This window comes from Alexandromys fortis, unplaced genomic scaffold (genome assembly GCF_014885135.2).
Source record: "Alexandromys fortis isolate MF-2015 unplaced genomic scaffold, M_Fortis_MF-2015_v1.1 scaffold_18, whole genome shotgun sequence".
In the NCBI taxonomy this organism is placed as follows: Eukaryota; Metazoa; Chordata; class Mammalia; order Rodentia; family Cricetidae; genus Alexandromys; species Alexandromys fortis.
Window position 1 is genome coordinate 5,565,035 of NW_026067897.1, and position 21,255 is coordinate 5,586,289.

Genomic DNA, 21,255 nt, shown 5'->3' on the forward strand with positions numbered 1-21,255 from the left:
AACATCTGCAGCATACATTGTAATCTGTCCTCCACCCTGTACACACACACACCTTGAATCTGGGCTAGCCTGTGGCTGCTTTGAGCCCATCGTAAACCAGTAATGATATTCCAGGAGTTACACTTCTGAGGATTAGGGAAATCTGGCAGTTTGTCTTTCAGGATTGAAGCTAGGGCCTTTTGTCTCAAGATGGGCAAGAAATCTGCCTTGATACCCCCAGGCCTTGGTCAGTTTTTAAAACAACAGATGACCAAAATACAAAATGAAAAAAGCAGAAAGCCAGTAGAGAGTGGTAGCACACATCTGTAACCTTAGTGTTGGGAGGTGGAGGCCAATTGGTCTACCAGAGAGCTTGTCTCAAATGACGAACAAACCAAACCCACAAAAGGCCGTCACAGACATCGCCATCTCTAACTTAACTTTTGTGTTTTTCATCAGACCCAGCATGTTAGCTCAGTGATAGAGTACCTGCCAGGCGTGTTCAAGACCCTGGGTTCAACGCCCAGCACCACCAAAGAAAAGGAAAAGCGTAGCTTACCTCAGGCGGTGCTTGCTCTCTGTGTACTCTTGCTGGTTTAGTATCTTACCGCCCGGCACTGTTCATTCCAATAGTCTACCAAGAAACTAGGGTGGATGGTTGTCTGTGGGAAGTGTCTATGTCTGTCCCTACAAGGGAGGGGTATTTTATTACTGGCCTTGCCTGGAAGACAGGGGACTAGATAGTAATAAAAGGAACAACAGAAATCACCAAAACCCTTCCCTGCCTAGTGCCCACATAGAGGTGGGTGGGTGTTATGGTGGTGGTGGTGGTGGGGTCATTCCTGCTGCCTCCCTACTTGGAACACTTGTGGTTTGCCTACTTTGATGAAGACTCTGGAGTAAGGTCACCTCCACAGCAGGGAGCTGTCTGCTTGCCCTGAGCTCAAACCACAACAGCAAAACAATCTTTTCTCTGTTGGCTGACAAAAGACCTGGCTTTCCCTGCCTACACAGACTGGGTGAATGCAACCATCCTTTAATTCATAGGCTAATTCTCAGAGTGTTGCTATAGTACCCAGTTCCAGGCTGACCCCCTGCTGTGGGGTGACCCTCTTCCCATCTGTCAGAGTACCCAGTCTGTTTTCCATAGTGCTCAATACACTCCCTTATCTGCCAGAACAAAAGGAATTCAACCTCAGGTTTTGTTTGAAGTATCACAAAGCTGAACCACATTTATGCATCCAGATACATCCTGGTCACCAAATTCGGTTGTGGCTGTCCACCCTGCCAGCCACAATGAGATTGCTAAAGAGTATTGTTTCTCTTTCGAGCCACAAAGGAGAGCTCTGCAGGTGGCCTTCCAACATAAAGCACCAAGCTGTTTAGCTGTCCGGTAGAGAATCCCAAAGTGAAGACCACTAGGTCATTTTAAATTTGTCTACCAATAGAGAGGGTCAGCTGGCCTTTGGCCATGGACTAGACTATTGCCAGTTGTCTAGGAAAAATGCATTTAAGAAGATAATCACTTAAAATCCCAAATGGAGAAGAGAGAGGGTCAAACTCGACCAAACAGCTTGGCCTGGAAGTGTGGTTTGAATAAGAATGGCCCCCATAGACTTGCAGATCTGAATACTTGGTCACCAGGGAGTGGCACTCTTGAGCGGGATTAGGATGGGCAGGTATAGCCTTGTTGGAGGAAGTATGTCACTGGGGTGGGCTTTGGGGTGTCAGAAGCTTGTGCCAGACCCAGATCTGAACTCAGAGATCCGACAGTGCGGTGCACAACGCCTGTCTGTGCTCTATGCGCTACCATACAGTTCCCGAGCTTCGGGCAAGGGGCTGGAGGTTGAAACACACAAAGACAGACAGACAGACAGACAGACAGACATGGACCTCTAGTCTCTGGTAAGAAGCCCTCTATTCAATAGCACCATGGACGATTACCCAATAGTGAGGTGGGCCAACAGGTGAAAACCTTATCCTCTGATCCTCAAGGCCAAGACAACACGTGCTTGTGAAGCAGAGCTGGTAAACAACTTTGACACAGCTTCTAGCAACTCAAATCAGAAGGAAAGTAAAGATCTCTAGCAGGGGAGAGCAGCTGGAGGCCAGGACTCCAAATGGTCCTAACACGCCAGTCTCTGCCTTCCAAGTGCTGGGATTAAAGGTGTGAGTCACTACCTGACGGCTGAGATGCAGTCTTAATATATAGTCCAGACAACTTCAAATTCATAGTCTACTACCTCAGCCTCCCTAGTGTGAAGGTTTTTGTTTACATTGTAATTTTTTATTGTGTGTGTGTGTGTGTGAGTGCATGAGGAGTGTAGAGGTCAGAGACAGTTTGTGAGAGTCAGTTCTCTCCTCCCGCTTTGAGGGTCTCCAGGATCCAGTGAAGGTCACTATGCTTGGGGACAAGTGCCCTAACTCACTACGTCATTGTGCCAGCCCAAAGACTTTCTTCCTAGTCACCATATGGAAACAGGGTTTGAAAAGATGTAGCTCTGTGGTGGATCTTAGAATGCCCGGAAAGCCTGGGTTCTACCTGCAGCACCAAATCACAGAACAAGACAAAAACCGAGAAGACAGCTTAGAGAAGTTATGAAGGCTGCAGGGTGCGGAGACTGGAACCCAAAGCCTTGCGCATATTAGGCCAAAGCTCTACCTCGGAGCTGCATCCCCAGCCCAGAAGCTGTTGTGACCTGGCAGCCCAGTTAGAGTTCTGTTTTCAGAACACTGAAAAGATGCACCCTCAACAAGTGTGGGCCTCATGGTGGTGCACAGGAGACTGAGGCAGGAGGATTACCGTAGGTTTAAGAACAGCCTGAGCTGTATAGTGGGTTTTAGGCTAGTGTGGGCTGTGGGAACAAACACCCGCTTAGGGAGCATGAAGGGATCTCGTGTCAATGACGGCTCTGCAGCTCAGTGAAGCCCCCGATTTACCTTTCGGCTCCTTGGTTGCCTTGGTTGCCGGGTAGATGCAGATGAGAGTCTACTTGTGTGGTTATACTAAGACTCACCGTTGTAGTCGGGAGGTGGTGGTAAGGTCATTCCTAAATGGGGATGATCCCTAAAGGTGCTCCAGAGGCTGAGTTCTCGTTTTTGTTTTTTTGTTTGGTTCTTTGGGACAGCGTTTCTCTGTGTAGCCCTGGCTGTCCTGGAACTCACTCTATAGACCAGACTGCCTTAAACTCACAGAGATCCACCCGCCTCTGCCTCCTGAGTGTTGGGATTAAAGGCGTGCGCCACTACTGCCTGGCAATTGTAAAAGTTTTAATGGTTTCTGTGAACTTTAGTCCCAAGCCCACCTGAGTAAAGAGCCAAAGATCATCATTTTTTGAGTCTTTGAAGATAAGATGAACCCATAAAGGTGTCTAGACACCATGAGTAAATTTATGCCTACAAACCCAAATTTTGTTCTTTGTTGTTGCTGCTTTTTGTTTGGTTGGGTTTTTGTTTTATTTTGTTTACTTGTTTGAGACAAAGTCTCCTTCTGTAGCTTAGGCTGGCCTTGAACTTGTGGCAGTGCTGCTCTTTAGCCTTCCAGGTGTGGGATTGTAGGCAGGCTGGACTCTGACCTGGCCTTGTATTATCTGACTGTCCCTCCCTAGTACACGCCGGCACACCTGAATGGCTTTCCCGATGAAACGGAAGTGCCATAGAGAGCCAGCTCCTTGGAGCCGGGTTACCCACAGCTCAGGACAGAATTCAGGGTGGGTACGGGAAATGATGCTTTGGAGGCCTGGTTTCGAACCTGGCATTGACTGCCCTTCATCTTTGTTTTTGATGTATAAAATAAGCAGTTCTTGAAGGCCCTTTTAAAGGTTGTGCCGAGGGCTAACTGAGGTAAGAATATGAAGTATCGGATACAATGTTTGGCACATGGCTGGGCTGTAACCCGAGTCTGCTGGCTTCTCTAACCTTCCAGCAAGTGCTGGTGAGAGGAGGGTTTCAAGAAAGACCTCTCCAGGGGGTGAGCTTTGAGCCCTCAGTGACCCACAGAGGGTGTGGAAGGAGTGTGAGTCTGTGAGCCTGCACCACCCAGGGGCACAGAAGACTGGCAACATAACATAGCCAAAGGGTCGGGACAGAAGGCAGTGTGGTCACAGCCGGACAGGGCCACAGTCAAAGGGAACGTGCAAGTCAGAGCAAATCTGCAAACCGGGTTTTGCAGTGTGAGTCTCTGTCGCCCCCTGACTCAGAGGGATAGGCAGGAAGATGACAAGTCCTGCCTGGGCAACTTAAGACTGTGTTTCAAAAGAAAAAAAAATTAAAAGAAAAAAAACAAAAAACTAAAGGTCGGAGATATAGCTCAGCTGCCCACCACTTGCCTACCATCCCTAGTATTGAAAAAGAAAAAAAGTCTATGAGACGTGAATAGGCTCAGGAATCAGCAGGGACCTTAGTCAGAATGAGCCCAGAGGTGAGGAGGGAGGTGGGAAGCAGGGTGGCAGCAGCAGAAGTGGGGTGAACTGTTGTATCGGGGTGAGGCTGTTAAGTGTTCTGAGGTATGTGCCGGGTGGTGGGGAGGGAGGATGCTGGGGTTCTGACTTCTCTGGAGAAGGGAACAGGAGACGGAGCTGGCGCTGGACTGGGAATACTCTGTAGGTCTTATCAGTGGGGACGGCAGGGCCGCAGCTCCAGGGAGCGGTGGGAAAGCTGAGGTAAGGACGCGACTCCCCAGTCTTGTAGTCACGGAAGAGAGTGGGGAATGAGACCATGGCTGAAATAGCACCACCACCAGAGAATCCGAGCGGCTGCGAGGAAGTCCCAGTGGTGGCCCAGGCAGGCCTGGGCCTGTTGGGTAGTGTCAGCGATGACCCTGAAACAGCAGTCTGTGGGGACTGGTGGGATCCTGGGTGTGCGAGGTTAAAAGGGGCAATAGAAATAGGAAATCTAACTGGGGGGCTGGTTCGGTGGTGAAGAGAACTTTTTTGTTTTTGTTTCTGTTTTTGTTTTTCGAGACAGGGTTCTTCTGTAGCTTTGGAGCCTTTCCTGGAATTCATTCTGTAGACCAGGCTGGCCTCAAACTCCCAGAGATCCATCTGCCTCTGCCTCCTGAAAGCTGGGATTAAAAGCCTGTGCCACCGCCATTTAGCAAGAGCACTTATTCTTGAAAAAGGCCTGGGTTTGATTCCCAGCACCCACATAGTGGCTCACTACTGTTCATAACCCTGGTTCCAGAGACTCTACTGCCCTCCTCAGTCAGCACCAGGCACAAATGTAGTACACAGATATACATGTGAGCCAGAGACTCATATATATAAATAAATTTAAAAAACAGAATTTAAAAGGTCCAGCTGAGCCGGTCGGTGGTGGCCCACACATCTTTGATTCCAGCACTCGGGAGGCAGAGGCAGGCGAATCTCTGTGTGTTTGAGCCAGCCTGGTCTACAAGCAAGTTTCAGGACAGCGAGGACTGTTACACAGAGAAACCCTGTCTTGGGGGGAAAAAAAAAAAACAGAACAGAAAAGAAGTCTAACTGTATTTATTTATCTGCTCAGCAGCCTCTCCAGGTCCCCAGAATAGGCAGGTTGCAGAACAGTTCATACAGTTTTGCCTTTTCTAGGGTAGACATCTGGGGTCAAGCAGCCAGATCAGTACCTACCCCAGTGGTCTGTTTCTAACTCACCACCTTTCCTGTCTGGCTGCTCTCTGAATTTCAAGGTCGGGGTGGGGGCACAATTCAGTTCAAACAATAATGCAATCCTTTTAAGATTGTCTTAGTGTGTGAGAGCACCCTGTGTGCCTGGTGCCCAAGGAGACCAGAAGAGGGTGTCATGTCCCGGAACTGGAATTCCAGACAGGCTGTGTGCTGGGAACTGAACCCGGGACCTCTGCAAGAATCACTGCGCCCTCTTTTCCAGTCCCAAGAAATCCTTTTTGTTGTTGTTGTTGTTGTTTTGTTTTGTTTTGTTTTGTTTTTCGAGACAGGGTTTCTCTGTGGCTTTGGAGCCTGTCCTGGAACTAGCTCTGTAGACCAGGCTGGTCTCGAACTCACAGAGATCCGCCTGCCTCTGCCTCCTGAGTGCTGGGATTAAAGGTGTGCGCCACCATCGCCCAAGAAATCCTTTTAAAAGACATTTTGAGGCAGACATAATGATATACACCTGTGCCCTTGGGAAGCAGAAGCAGGAGGGCAGCAGGCTTGGGGCCGATCTCAGCTACAGAGCAAGTTAGAGAGCCCCACCTGGACTGTCTGTCTCAAAAACAGAACAGAAGTGAAGGAAAAGAAAGAAAGCGAAAATGCTAGCAAGGACACAGTGCAGCCAGAGGGGATGAGAGGCAGGGAATTTTGGCTCCGTCTCCGATTTCTGTTGGGGGGAAATGACACCGGGGTATGGCACTGACGAGAAGGGTGTCACTGAGAAGCTGAACCTGCCTGGAGGACAGGTGGGGGCAGTCACCTACCTGAGAAGGGCTGGGATCCGGAGGTGTTAAATGTCACTCCTGTCACATAACCTGTGAGTCCCTGGGGCCTGCGCCTGACCCCAGGGGTTAGCATCCTGCAGATGTTGAGAGCCACCAAGCTGCATTTTAACCCTTTCTTTAAGAAGCACTAATCAGAATTCTGTTTCGGGATTCAGAGGGGGAGACCTGTTCATATAGCAAGTGACAGCTGCCGCGGCGGCCTATATACCAGATACTCAAGGCCCGTGAGGTGAAGTGGGTCAGAGGTTCATGGCAGGAGCAGGGGGGAAAATGGGCCTTGTTTGCCTGTCTGAAGAACTAAAACACCTTAGAAAGCAGGTCCAAAGATTGTGTATTTTGAAACTGACCCAGCCTTGGCCTATTAGTTTGAACTGAGCGTGGTCAACTTGATGGTGAGCTTGGCAGGTCTCCTCAGCCGTTTCAGAGGGTTACATCATTGGATTCCCACATGCCGACCATATCCTCTTGGAGCCAGGGAATATGTGGCTTTGCAATGTTGTTTCTACAAACTCTCTTATCATAGCACTTGGCGTTGCAGCCCAAACGTTAAACAGATCAATCAATAAATAAGCCTTGGCTTCACATTTTGTACAGACCAATTCCATAGACACACAAAGTCTCCTAACTACTCCACGGTCTCACCCTGGCAACACTTCCTCCTGCTCACAGGCTCACCTGAAGAGGCAGGTCAAACCCCTGGCCTCAGTAGGGCCCTGCTGTCAGGACAGTTTCCAGGCCTTGTCCAAGTTTCCTGAGGGCAAAACTAGCTATGACCGGGCGCCTCCTGGACGTTGAGAACTGGTCTCAGTTCACAGTGAAAACGGCTCCGAGTGCAGTTTGGTGGAACGAAGGGACAGGCAGTGGAGGGAGCAGGCTTTATCCGTAAGGGTTGGTGCATACTTGTGCTCAGACAATAACCTCTCGTCTTTTCAATCCGAAATCTCCCGAATTTGTTTCCTAGCTTCTCACCGGTCGTCCTGAGTACCCCCGTTCCACTACCCTCCAAAGTGTTTGTTATGAAGCCACCTTTACCTCCTTCCTCTTCTGGAAACCACCTGGAGCAGCCACCCCAAACGGTGTTTTGTAATGGTGCATTTTTTTTTTTTTTGAGTTTCTGTGGTTTCGGTTTCTATTTCTGTTATTGACTGTTGTAACCTTTCTATCATCTCTTTACGCCTTTTATGGGTAGGTTTGGTTTCCCAGACATTTGTACTCTGCCCATCACGTCAGCTACATTAGCTGTAGAGAAAGCTATGGCAAAATCCCACTGTCATTATTGACCCCAGGAAATGTCTGTGAAAGACGGAAACCCAAGCTGGGTGTGTTAGCATATGTCTGTAATCTCCACTTGGGAAGCTGAGGCCCGAGACTCTGGTTGGAGTTTCTAGGTAGTGAACGCCAGACCAGGCTGAGCTCCATAGTGTGACAATGAGGTCCTGATGCAGAATAGAAAGAGAGTGTAATAAAATGCTGCCTGTCTAGGAGTTGGTACAAGGCTTGACCCTGTATCGATTGGCTCTGCGCAATCCTCAAACATCAGGCTTCGTCAAGGGAGTTTCCTTTGTCTGGAATGTTGACCATAGCACAGTCCAGACAGCACAGTGATGTCTCCACTGCGTCTCTGTTAGAAACTCCTCCTTGGGTCAGTTCTGGTTCTTTGCTGACGAAGGCCATCACCATCATATTCTTTTCAGTTTTATTTTGTCTCTGAACTTGAGACCCAACTCATTTAGAACTTCTTAGAATCTTTCAAAAATCAAAACATTTGTCTAATGATTTACAGGCACCAGTGTTTTCGTCTACAGTATTTAAATTGGTTGCTACAGTTTATTGGATGAAACCAGTGTAGCTCTTGTCACTCTCATTCTGTAGGTCAGAAAGCTAATGTCTTCTGGTGACCAAGTAACAGAACTTCCACAAAGAAAACCGGTGCTATATGAGCTTGTCCAGGACTCTTTCCACCCCACGAGACCCCACAATTCTGGCTACAGTGGGAGCCAGGAAGCAGCTTAGTAGGTGTGATGTTTGTCTAGCGTGGAGGGGGCCCTTGGTTATCCCCAGCAGCCCATAAATGGGGTGTGCTGGCTCACCACCTATAATACTAGCATTCAGGAGGTAAAAATCAATCAATCAATCAATCAATCAATCAGAAATTTAAGATTTCCCTTGGCTGCATAGCAAGTTCCAGGCCCTTCTGGAATACACGAGACTCTTTCCCAAAACAGAGACAAACAAATAAACCCTCCCCATCACATGGCTATGATTCACTAGTCTCAGAATATGAGAATCTTCCGGAAGGTCCATGACCAAGTGGATTGTTGGTACTCATGCCATGACCCCAGCATTTCTGACTCAGCAGCTCTCGGGGAGGGTCTGAAAATGTTCCCACTCTCGTCATCCTCTGCTTTCTCCCTTGCCTCCCCTCTCAGCTTCCCTTGCAGCTAGGGGAAGGCATCTAAATTCTGGGCACCACTATGCTGGATTAGGGCTAGAAATGCAACCCAGTTGTCTAGCATGCGCAAGACCCCGAGTTTGATCCGGAATACTGAAACAAAAAAGGAAGGCAGGCAGGATTGACACTGGTCTAGGCTGGGTCTTTCCAGGTGTTTGGACGCTTATTCAAAAGTCCATGCAGATTTGCAAAGCAGCAAGGGTATTTTATTAAAAAGAAAATGGTGGACGAGATCAGATACACTGTCAAAGGTTAGTGCCTGGTTCTGTTTTTAATTTTTACAACAAGGAGAGACATACATGGATCTACACAGGAAGGAGAAAAAGACAAGATCTTTTGAGTAAATTAAGAGTGTGGGGGTCACGGGAGAGGGAGGAAGGGAGGGAAGTGGAGAAAAATGTATGGCTCAATAACAATTAAACGAAATTATTTACCCAGCGGTGGGAGCACAGGTGACTGGCATCATTAAGGAATCACAGAACCAGTGTGGCTGGAGCTGAGTGAGCAAAGAAAACAGACAGGGAAGGAGGGATTGTGAAGATCACCTAGAAGCCAGGAAATAGTCAAAATAAACCAACCAACCAACAGCAAACATCCCGGAAGGTTCTGCATGGTGGTGAGGCATGATCTGCCCCATTTTCAAAGGATAGATCATGATCACAGAAGGGCTAAGAGAGAAAGGAACATGGCCGCTGACCGCTGAGACGTGTTTGGAAGTGGGGAAAACTGGTTGGACTCCAGATGTGTTTAGCAGGGACTTTCTGGTGACCCAGAGCTTGACAGGCAGGAGTCAAGGATGACCGCAGACCTTTAAAATGAAATTCCCTAGGATGCAGGGTGACATCAGGGTGTCAAGAGTTTGAACCTGTGCAGGCCTTTATTCCCAGATAGATGCAGACAGATCTCCAAGTTTAAGGCTAGCCTGGTCTATATATTAAGTTTCAGGATGGCCAGGGTTACACAGAGGAACCCTGACTCAAAAATTAAAATAAAATAATTAAAGGGAAAAAAAAAGAATTTGAAGCTGGTCATGGTGGTGCATGCTTGTAATTTAAACTGGGAGTTGGAGGGCAAAGGCAGGAGGATTAGAAGTTCAAGGCTAACCTGGGCCACATGAGACCCTGCCTCAAAACAAACAAGACTTTGATGTGAAAGCCATAAGTGATGCTTAATTTTCATTGTCGACTCAAATGGATGTTTAAATATCATGGTATAAATCATGAGGCTCTTTCCAGAGAAGTTTAGCTGAGCAGGGCAGACCTACCCTGAATATGGGCCGTAGCATCCCGTGGACCGGGGTCTGGTGAATGAAAAGGAGAAAGTGAGCTAAGCAAGAAAATTCATCTTCCTACTCCGAATTCTAGAGCCACTCTGTGACCCCCATTCCTACATCATGATCCTACCTCCACACTGTGGCTGGAATGAACCCCTTCTTCTTTGAGTTGCTTTTGTGAGGTATTTACTCAGCAGTAAGAAAAGGAACCGTTTGGGATTCCTGTTGGGCAGCCAAGAGAAGGTGTGGAGTCTGGAGTGGCCGGGACAGGCGGTCCAGGCTGGCAGTAGAAACTGGGGTGGGGTTAAGTCATTCAAAACCCTGGGCTAGATGAGCTGTTGCCTAGGGGATTAAAGGAGTTGAGAAGACGTATTTGGAGTCCAGGAGCCTGCAGAGCCTTTGGAAATGGGGAGGTGGCAGCGAATCTGTGACGGAACCTGGATTAGAGAGGGCAGATGATACTGCTGAAGCCATCTTGTGTTTCTACAGTCACTTCTCAAAAAGAAGAAAAGGAGAAGGTGGAGGAAAAGCACGAGGGAAAAACTCTTACGTTACGGGAAAATATATCTATTTGGGTTTTTTGAGACAAGTTTTCTCTGTAGCTTTGGTGCCTTTCCTGGAACTAGCTTTTGTAGACCAGGCTGACCTCGAACTCACAGAGATCTGCTGGCCTCTGCCTCCCAAGTGCTGGGATTAAAGGCGTGCGCCACCACCTGGCTAAGAAAAATATTTGTACCAACAAGCGAATACTCTAGCAGCATTGAAATTCAGACCAAGACAAATGCTAGGATTAAGACAAAGCCTGGGAATCTTATGGTGGGAACGAGGACAAATTCATGTGAAAAATGCCAAGGCCTAACAGGAAACAGACAAAGGATATAAACAGCTCACCAAGAAGGAAATAAAACTAGCAAACAAAGATTAAGAAAATACTTGACATCATCAACAAGGAAAGAAATACAGATTAAAACCACAAGATGATATGTCTTCAACTATCAAATGAACAAAAGCCATTCATGCCACCTCGCCCCATAATCCCAGTTCAGGGAAATCTAAGAAACTAAAATGTAGATGAAAAAAATTGAACACAATTTTATCTGTAATAATAGAAAATAATTCAAATGCTGACACTGAGAGAGCAGCTCAGAGATCTGTGACACGGCCGTACTCTGGTGACTTGACTACAAATAGTGCCCCATGGGCTCGTGTTTGAATGCTTAGTCACCAGAGCATGGCACTGTTTGAGAAGGATGAAGAGGGCTGGAAGGTGTGGCCTTGTTGGAAGGTCTTTGTCACTCAAAAGCCCATGCCAAATCCAGCTTTTCTCTCTCTCTGCTGGTCTGCCTGCTTTTGGACCAGGATGTGAATCCTCAGCTCCTGCTCCAGCGCCCGTGTGATGCCATGCTCCCCACCGTGATGACAACGACTAAGCCTCTGAAACTGTAAGTGAGCCCCCAGTTAAAGCTGGCCTTGTCAAGAGTTGCCTAGCCACGGTGCTGCTCCACAGCGATAGAACAGTCATTTAAGGCTTTACTAAATTATTAATATTAGACTATGGAGACATAAAATATCTAGGAAGCATTAATGGTAATGGAAAGATGTATATGTTTCATTAATTTGTAAGATGGATTGTAGACGGCTCTGGTGCTAAGCACCTGTCTGTCATATAGGGTAAGCACCCTAGTTTGTCTAGAGCCCACATAGAACAAAAAGCGTGGAGGGTCTGGGGCTCCTGGCTAGTCAGCCCAGCTGAATTGTGAGCTCTGGGTTCAGTGAGAGACCTTGTCCCCAAAAAATATGGTGGAGAGTGATTGAGAATGACACCTGACGCTGGACCTCTGGCCTCCACTCTCATGGGCACACACACACACACACACACACACACACACCCCAAGCCAGACTAAACTGTATTTTATATTTCACTTATGGAGGACTGTGTAAAGGAAAACCCAGCTACATTTCAGCCACAGTCCCGCAGGAAGGCACCCTTTTCTGCAGGGCCCCTCTGTACAGCCCTGCACTAGTATTGAGAATACAAAGGTAACTCAGAAAGTTCTGCTCTTGGTCTAGATGAAATTTGAAAACTGATCCACCTGTAGCCTTCCAAACCCCAACATGCTGATCTCATATGAAAAACTGACCACCAGGAGTCAACAATAGAGTCTAAAAGATGTAAATATAACCAGGATCTAAAAATAACACAGCAAAAGTAAGCCCAGTTAAGGTGGCAGCTGGCTGCACAGCTGGCCTCCTCTGTCCCTGCTCATGTCTGCACCCTCAGGTCAGAAAACTGACAAAGGGCTGTAGCTGTTTGCTGTGTTCTTAGGAAGCCTCCCCGCACCCTGGGAGTGAAGAGGACTGTAACTGTCAGCTGCATTCTTAGAGACACCACACCACACCCCAGGAGTGAAGGTGGCCCTGGCCCTAAAGGGCAGCAAGGCTGGGGATGTGGGTCCATGGTATAGTACTTCCTGGACAGGTTTGAGTAGGGCGCTAAGTCAGTGTTGTATTGCTGTGTCGTGACCAAGGTAACTCTCATTAAAAAAAGCATTTGAGGGCTGGAGAGATGGCTCAGTGGTTAAGAGCATTGCCTGCTCCTCCAAAGGTCCTGAGTTCAATTCCCAGCAACCACATGGTGGCTCACAACCATCTATAATGAGATCTGGTGCCCTCTTCTGGCATACAAACATACATGGAAGGAATGTTGTATACATAATACATGGAAGGAATACATAATACATAATAAATAAATAAATCTTTTAAAAAAAAGCATTTGATTGGGGGCTTGCTCACAGTTTTATAGGGTTAGTCTATAGTCTTCTTGGTGGGAAGTGGACAGTCATGGCTCTGGAATTTTACTGAGAACTTTATATCTTGAACCATAGGCAGCAAGAGAGAAGCACTGGGCCTGGTAAAGGTTTTGGAAGCCTCAAAGCCCACACCCAGTGACAGACCTTCTCTAACAAGGGCACACCTCCTAATCCTTTTCAAACTGTTCCTGGGATGAAGCGGGCCTATGGAGGCCATTCCCATTCTGACCACCACAAAGGCCCTGGAGTCAATCCCTAGTACCAGAGAGGTGGAGGGAGGGAGGGAGAGAAAGGAAAGAGAAGAGGGGAGGATGAAGCTAATGGAGCCCTAGGGTTGGGGCTGATATTCTCTCAGGCTATTATATGGTCTTTGACTTCCTCCTACACGGATTTTGGTGGTACCGAGTTCTTGCTCAGCCTGTGGTCAGAGCCACCACAGACACCGTCCTGGAGGAAGTTGTCCTGCCCACATCTGTGACAGAGACCAGCTTGGAAGTGCCTCCTTCTGTGCCAGGCTTGGCTGGGTGGGCATACTGTGTTCAGGCAGTTCACAGATGAAGAAGAGTCCCATCTCATAGTCCCCAGCCCCTTGCATAGGTTCACGGAGTCACATGTCACAGGCACATTAGCAACTTGTCCCCGGTTTTTGAGACCTAACAATGTGCCCAACACGTATGGTTTGGTCATCCATGGTCCGCACATACGATGAAGGTGAAGGTAATGACTAATGCCTACAGTGCTCCCAGAGCGAGCAAACATGATTGGCTGCCCAGAATGGAAAGGTCTAGTAGGCTGCTTGTGACTCAGTGGCAGCGCACTCGCCTACAAAGGCACGGCCCTGGATCTGGTCCCCAAGACCAGCTCAATTATACGATTACATGCAGTACACGAAACAATGGACAACCACGTTGTAGGTTTATAGATTTACTACAGCCCACTTTTCATCATTGTTGTACAGTATGTGCCCAATGAAAAGGCAAGTTCAAGATATACATAGCTTATAGTGTATAACGCCAGAGCTCAGGAGGTGGGGGAAGGAGACACGCCGCATATTCAAGGCCAGCAAGTCGGTAGACTAGATTCCCAGCCAACTAGATAGTGACCGAGACCTAGTCTCAAAACAACAAAATGAAAAAGTACACACACACACAAAATACCCAAAAAACAAACCAACAAAAAACAACCCCCACCCCTGCAAAACCAGGACTGGTGATATGTCTCACAAGTCTGATGACCCACGTTCTGTCCCCAGACTTCAACACGTTGCCCTCTAACCTGGCGTGATACCACCTGCCTTTCAATGCACAGCGTGTCACGAGAGTGCCACAGACAGTCTTTTCAGACCTGGTGTCTGAACAGTGGCAGTCTAATGGGGGAGGGGGCCCATGTGGGGCACATGCACAGCCAAGCACAGCCACACACACACATACACAGAAACCAATGAATAACTTTTGAAACGTTTCTGAACTTCGTTTAGAAAAACAAAAACCATGTATGGTGGTGCATGTTTCTGATCTCAGCAGTCACATTCAGAAGGCAGAAGCAGGAGGATCTGAGTTTGAGGCCAGCCTGATCTACATAGCAAGTTCCAGGCCAGCTAGGGAGACTGCCTCAAGAAGCAAAACACCCCCCCCCCCCCGAGTCCCAAACAAACAGACAAAACCCCCTACACTCTGTTTCACACCAGCAGCAGCCTCCTAGGTTGGGTGTTCATTGTGTCTGTTGGTTGCAGGGAGACCTAGGTGTATGAGACAATAGCATCCAGTCCTGTGTACGTGCACTCCTGCATTCTCTGACACGCACATGAAGATAGGAATTACTCAGGATGCACTCCACAGGTCCATCTCCATCCTTATCAGTGCCTGACTCTATTTTGAAGAATTCTGACTCACCAGTTAAAGATAGTGCTGTTGCTTAAGAGAAAACCAGCTGCAATACTTGTTTTCTGGCGGTGTCTCCTCCACATTTGCCTTCCCTTCCTACCCAAACCTGCAGCCATTTCGCAGATGCTAGGTCAGAAAAAGAAGGCTCTGATGTATTGGAAGCTGATTCTGAGAACTTCAGTCTTTAAGCTGCGTCTGGGTATTGAGGGTGTAGCTCAGTTGGTAGATTGCTTACCCAGCAAGCACAGTCCCCAGGGGTTGATCCTTTGCACCCCATAAAACTGGGTGTGGTCTCTCAGGTTTGTATTTCCAGCACTTGAGAGGTTGGAGGCAGGAGAATCAGAAGTTAAATGTTATCAGAAGCCACATAGTGAGTTTGTGGGCTTTTGTCTAAACGAAAAGAAAAAGATTAAATGATTTAGTCAGTGGTGTAGAAAGACATTCGGTGTGAAATCAATGTAAAGGAAAAAGAATTTCTGAGTGTGGAAGTAAGTGCAGGTCAGACGTGACACACACCTTTAGTTCCAGTCGTTGGGAGGCAGAAGCCAGTGAGTCTCTGTGAGCTCAAGGCCAGTCTGATCTACACAGTGGGTGCCAGGCCAGCCAGGGCTATCCAGTGAGACCCCGAGTCTAAAGAAAAGAGGTGCAATTTGAGCATTGATTCTAATGACTGTCTTCAAAGGGGTTGGCAGAAGTCAGCTATGGTCATGGTGTAACCCCAGGACTTGGAGGTAAAGATAGAGGATCAGGAGCTCAAGGTCAGCCTATTCTATATGAGAAAAAAAAATTTACTTCTTTTTGTTTTATTTTATTGTTTTGTTTTTTTTTTTTTTGAGACAGGGTTTCTCTGTGTAGCCCTGGCTGACCTGGAACTCTCTCTGTAGACCAGGCTGGCCTTGAACTCACTGAGATCCGCCTGCCTCTGCCCCCCAAGTGCTGGGATTAAAGCCGTGCGCCACCAGTAACTTCAATTCTTGTATGCTTATGTTTTGTGTGTGTTGTCTCCATTTCTGCCTGCCCAGAGGCCTATCTCCCAGGTGACTGCCCGGTCGATCACACTGACAACAACCATCCCTGTGCCTTTCGTTTTGGCTTCCTCTCAAAACCCTTGGAGCTCCCGGGACTTCATACTCTGCTCAAGAGAAGTACCACAGGATACAGGTCCGAGTCAGTTCGCCACCGTCTTCCCTGGGCCTCGTGATTGGCTTGAAGGAGCAAGTAATGGAGACCAATTGAGTGGAAGTCGCTGCGATGAGGCTCAGCCCCACCACCATATTCTCAACCCTTAATATTCTTGAATATGAAACTTTGATTTGTCTGTACTAATGATCAAGTCAAGGACCTGGTGTTTGCACATACTCTTCTACTGAATTAGGTCCCCAGTAACTGAACTTGAAACTTGCTGACAAGAGCAGCTTTTGCAGTCTTGCCTCCATGTGGAGCCTGAGAATGGAGCAGCAGGTGAAAGGGAGCAGCCATCTGCATTTAGCCAGTGCACAGGAGCACTGATATGCCGTCAGTGTGCACTCGCACAAGCTCCAAACCCAAGCATGACGGAGGCAGGAGAACCACTGCAAGTGTGAGGCCAGCACGGGCTACACAGAAAGATTGTTCCCAAGAGAGCTGGGCTATAACTCAGTTGGCTGAGCGCTTGCTTACCATGCACGAAGCTGGGTTCTACTCCCAGTACTACATAAACTAAGTACAGTAATGAATGCCTGTTGAAATAGGAGCGGCAGGGCTGCGTCCCAAGCACCCCGGCCGCCTGCTAACTCATGCCCAAAATAACAACACACAAATTGTATTCTGTTAAACACTGCTTGGCCCGGCTAGTTCCAGCTTCTTATTGGCTAGCTCTTACATATTGTTCTAACCCATTTCTAATAATGTGTGTAAGCACCCCAAGGTGCGCTTACCGGGAAGATTCTAACCTAAGTCCATCCTGGGTCTGAGCTTCATGCGTCTGCCTCAGAGCGCAGATCTTGTCTACCCTGGAGAGCTGAGCATGGCGTCTCTGCTCCAGAGAGCAGAGCTGTCGGGTCTTTCTGGGAGCAGAGCAGAGTCTGACCTCACTTCCTAATCCTCCCAGAATTCTATTCTGTTTACTCCTCCCACCTATGCTTTAACCTATCAGGGCCAGCCAAGCAGTTTCTTTATTGCTCAATGACCTTCCTCCATCAAATGCCGGCAATCCCAGGACTCAGGAAGTGGAGGCAGGAGGATCATCTTAACCTCCATAGCGACTTTCAGTCTCGCCTGTCTCAAAACAAAACAAAAATCAATAAAACCTTTACTTTCTGGTCTGGTAACCCCAGCATTCCTGCCACTTCTGGTCTGGTCCCCTTCAGATTGTGTGTTTTGTTTGCTTAGCTTTCTGAGACTGTCTCACTGTGTAGCCCAGGCTGACCTTGAACTCGCTGCAATAGCGGGTCTGCCTCCCAGAGAGCTAGCATCACAGGTGGCCACCACCACACCCAGCTTCCAAATAATGACTCTTTGTCTTTTAGTGTGTTATCTTCTAGGTAGGGACGGGATGTACCAGGTTAAAGGAACTACTATAAATAGGGCCTTTCCTGTGTGGTGGCTCGGTAGGGAGGGGATGCCTTCTGCAGCCCTGTGTCAGCATTTAATGGGCTGTGCTCTAGCTGCGAACTCCACGCGTGTCCCTTGGGAGGACAGGATGAGTAGAAGGGTCTGGAGGTGAGTGTTCACTCCTGCAGACTGTCAACCTGTGCTGAGCCAATCTCCAGGGGGCCCATTCCTGACGGTAGAGCTAGCTCGGAGAGAGAGCAGAGTGTTCGAGATGGTTCCTTCCTATAGTTCCTGGAAACAAAGCTCCCAAGAGCTTGGGATTTCTGCAGTGTTGAACCCACAGGCGACCTGTCAGCACTGAGGCCCCAGCACTTCATCCCCTGCCATCCCCTGACAAGTCTTCCTAGGTGCTGTGACTCTGTGGTCGCCTGTGAGGACAAAGCGCTCTCATGCATTTCCTCTGCAGCTCAGAGGGCAGAGCAGCCCCCCTCATTCTCTGGACCCACAGATCCTGTGCGCGCTCCCCAGGAGACCTCAGAGAGGAGTCAACCTTTGCCCGAAGATATTTTAGGTCTTTTGGGGAGGTTCAAAGGCTTCACTGGAAAAGGGTGTTTGAGGGCTATCTTTGAGATGGGATTCTGTGTCTACGTCTAGAACAATGAAGACGGGAATGCTTCCAGGCTGAGGAACCTCGTGCACAGAGGTGTGAGGTAGAAAAGTACCGGTTGATCATGGAGCTGTTTTCACAGTGGTGTTTGTGATGAGAGGTGATTTTAACAGCTGGGTGAGTCTTGAAGATGATGTCACAAAGCAGGGGTTAGAGGTGCAGATATTGTTGCAGGCAGACCAGTCTGGTCACCTTCTTCCCTGGGCACAATCCTGAGTGCCAGTCTTCATGTGCTTTCCTTCCTGGGAGAGCTGCCTCCCCTTAGAGGCTGGAGATGCTAATAGGTAACTGTTAGATAAATGCTAATAGATCCTCACTGCCTGCCTTATCTTCCAACAAGGCTGTGGCAAGGGACTTAAAGGGACATCCGTAGAGGGATTTCTGGGACGAGCTTTCTCCCTCGTCATAAACGATTCTGAAGTAAGAACTTCTCTCTTTTTTCTCTTTGGATGTGGCTGTTGACAGCTGAGCTCTGTGGCTAGGCAATCACATTGGGATCTAGACAATGATCACATTGGGATCTAGGTGATGACACTGGGATCTAGGCAATGATCACATTGTGGTCGTGAGGACCAACTAAAGCTGTGAGCCCAAGGTGCTGAGGACGGCAGAGAAGATACAGGGCCTTGTTCTCAGTGACGCCATTACGCATCTCTGCATATGTCCCTCCATGTCTGGAACTTCAAGTTGCATAAAATGATGCATTTTCAGATGTGTCCAGTCTGAGGCATGTAAACAGCTTGTGTCCCTGGAAGCAATAAATGGGGCGTAACAATGTCATGTTGCGATGTTAAAAAATTTGATACCCCTAGAAGCCATTTTGATGGCCTAGCCACTTGTTTAACCTCAGTTCAGACACAGAAAAGGAAATAAGTAATTCTGTCACCTAAGAATATCTTTCTTCGCAGCCTTCTTACATTTTTCAAAAAATTGAGTTAGGCATGGTAGCTGCTCTTCCAGAGACCTGAGTTCAGTTCCCAGCACCTACTCATAACTGCCCATAAATCCAGCCTCAGGGGATCGGATGCCCTCTTTTGGCCTCAGAGGGCACCAACACTGTGTGTCATATACTGAAAAAGACAGACACACATACACATACAGAAAATAAAAGTAAATCTTAAAAACAAAGTAGATGAAAAGGAAAGGAGAGAAAGAATTGCCCAAACTCGGTGGTACACACTTGCAATCTCAGCACTTGTAAGCTGAAGTCAGAAAGATCAGAAGTTTAAGGCCATCCTTGGCTACATAGCAGTTTTGAGGTCAGCCTGGGCTATATAAGATCATGTTTCTAAAAGGTGGGAGGAGAGGAAAGAAAAAGATAGTTGAGGTAGAGAGCACATGTTTAGCACACAGGAAACCCTGCTTGCAATCCCTGATAGCCACCCTACGCTGAGGAACTACAGCATTCCTGTGTGCTCGGGTATACGATCAATGTTTACTTCAGTGTTCATTAAAATTTTTAACTAAAATAACCCATTATGAACTCTGTTAGTTACTCTTCTGTTGCCATGATAAATACAATGACCAAAAGCTGCCTGGTAGGGAAGAGTTTATTCCATCTTATACTTCCAGATGACAGACTGTCGATGAGCAGGCAGGACCCTGGAGGCAGGAACTAAAGCAGAGGCCATGGAAGGTGCTGCTTACTGGCTCGCTCCCCAGGCTGGCTTCAGCTTTATTTTATACAGCTCAGGACCACCTGCCCAGGACTTCACCACCCACTGTGGGCTGGGCCCTCCCACATCAATTATCAATCAAGAAAATGTCCTACAAGCTTGCCTACTAGACAAATTTTTGTTAGCTTTTAGTTTTTAGGCAGGGTTTCTCTGTAGCCCTGGCTGTCCTGGAGCTCACTTTGAAGACCAAACTGGCCTCAAACTCAGAGATCCGTCTGCCTCTGCCTCCTGAGTGCTGGGGATTTTAATAAAGTCTTTTTTCAGTTGAGGTTCCCCCATATCTAATGACTAGCTTGTGTCAGATGGCAGAAAATCTAGCCAGCACAAGTGCGGACAGTGCTCACGCTGTCTCTACCACTAGGCTTAAGACGGAGAAGTCTGGGCCTGGGATGGATGATGATGGCTCAGCAGGCACAGGCACTTGTCGCCAGGTCTGATGGCCTGAGTCTGATCTCCTGCGACCCACCAGCTGGATGGAGAGACAGACCATTGCAGGTTGTCCTCTGACCGCCACACCCGCACACAGCACACCCACTAAATAAATAAAGGTAACTTTCAAAAGGAACCATTCTCTCTCCTCACTGTCCACGCCCAAAGCCTTGGTCACCACCCAGCACCACTGAATCTCCAGGATTTGCTGCTCGCGTCTTCCTCCGCGGCTTTTCTAAATTTGGACAAATCCCTGGAGACGCAGAGTTTCCAGTGTCTCAGCCGGCACAACCGTACTGTTGATGCGCTGTGCTGCAGCCTGCGTCGGGCTTGTTTTTTGTCTACCCTCCGAGTGTCTCTTGATCACCCTTTCCTGCAAACCAGGGCGCAGGTCTCCCTGCAGGAGGCCCTTGTCCCCAAGCACAATACCACCTGTGTCTCAGCCACCACAGAGCATTGCAGTAGAACAGGAACCAAGCAGGGCAGGAGTCAGGATTCGCTCAGAAGCAGGAGTACACCTGACTGTGTATTGGGGTAGCCACCACCAACAGGGACAGCCCTGGCCAGTAGATCCGCCCAGTTGTCAGGGGCAGGTCTTGAAGTCCTGAATTAGAATCTCCACCTGCCTTCATGCATCTGGGAGCAGGAAGGAAACCAGACAGGGACGACAGAAGTCTCCTCAGGGTGTGGCTGGCACAGCTCTGACCATGCTTTCTCATTTGTTTCAGCCTCTCTCTGCCTGATGTTGAACTTCACTCATGAGTGAATTTTGTCAATTTTATTATCTTTCCTAGGATCGCCCAAGGGCTCATCTAAGTGTGAGCCAGCTCTAGGGAGGCACAACTAATCAGGCCTGGCATACCGTGAGGCAGGGTTGATATCCGGCAATGCAGAGCCGACCAACCAATTAAAAAAGAGCAGCTAGAAGTCCCCAAGGCTCCGGAGTGGCCTGTGCTTTCGAGGGCCCACTCTTAGGTGTAGGCTGAAGCTGGATGACGGTTGGCCTCTAGGGTTCTCCTTCCATAAGGAGGACTGAATTTTCTCTGCCCCTCTCAGTTCCCTTGAGCCTTGGTTTAGCGTGATGCTTGGTTTGTACAGAGAGAAAACAGGAAACAGAGGAGAGA

The 21,255-nt window shown here is 48.2% G+C and overlaps 1 protein-coding gene across 4 annotated transcripts in view; it reads left to right on the top strand.

The window, feature by feature from the left end:
• LOC126516013 (translation initiation factor IF-2-like) overlaps positions 1–21,255 on the top strand; it is a 101,947-nt gene that overhangs the window by 34,986 nt on the left and 45,706 nt on the right. The window contains exons 2-3 of one of the 4 annotated variants that reach the window (XM_050166145.1): positions 11,494–11,576; positions 15,850–16,780. The exons of 2 other annotated variants lie outside the window; for them this stretch is intronic. In XM_050166145.1, the coding sequence (XP_050022102.1) occupies positions 11,494–11,576; positions 15,850–15,868 (102 nt within the window). In that variant the 3' untranslated portion in view covers positions 15,869–16,780. Of the gene's footprint in view, positions 1–11,493; positions 11,577–15,849; positions 16,781–21,255 lie in introns of those variants that run through there. One more of the 4 variants, XM_050166138.1, reaches the window with a different exon arrangement.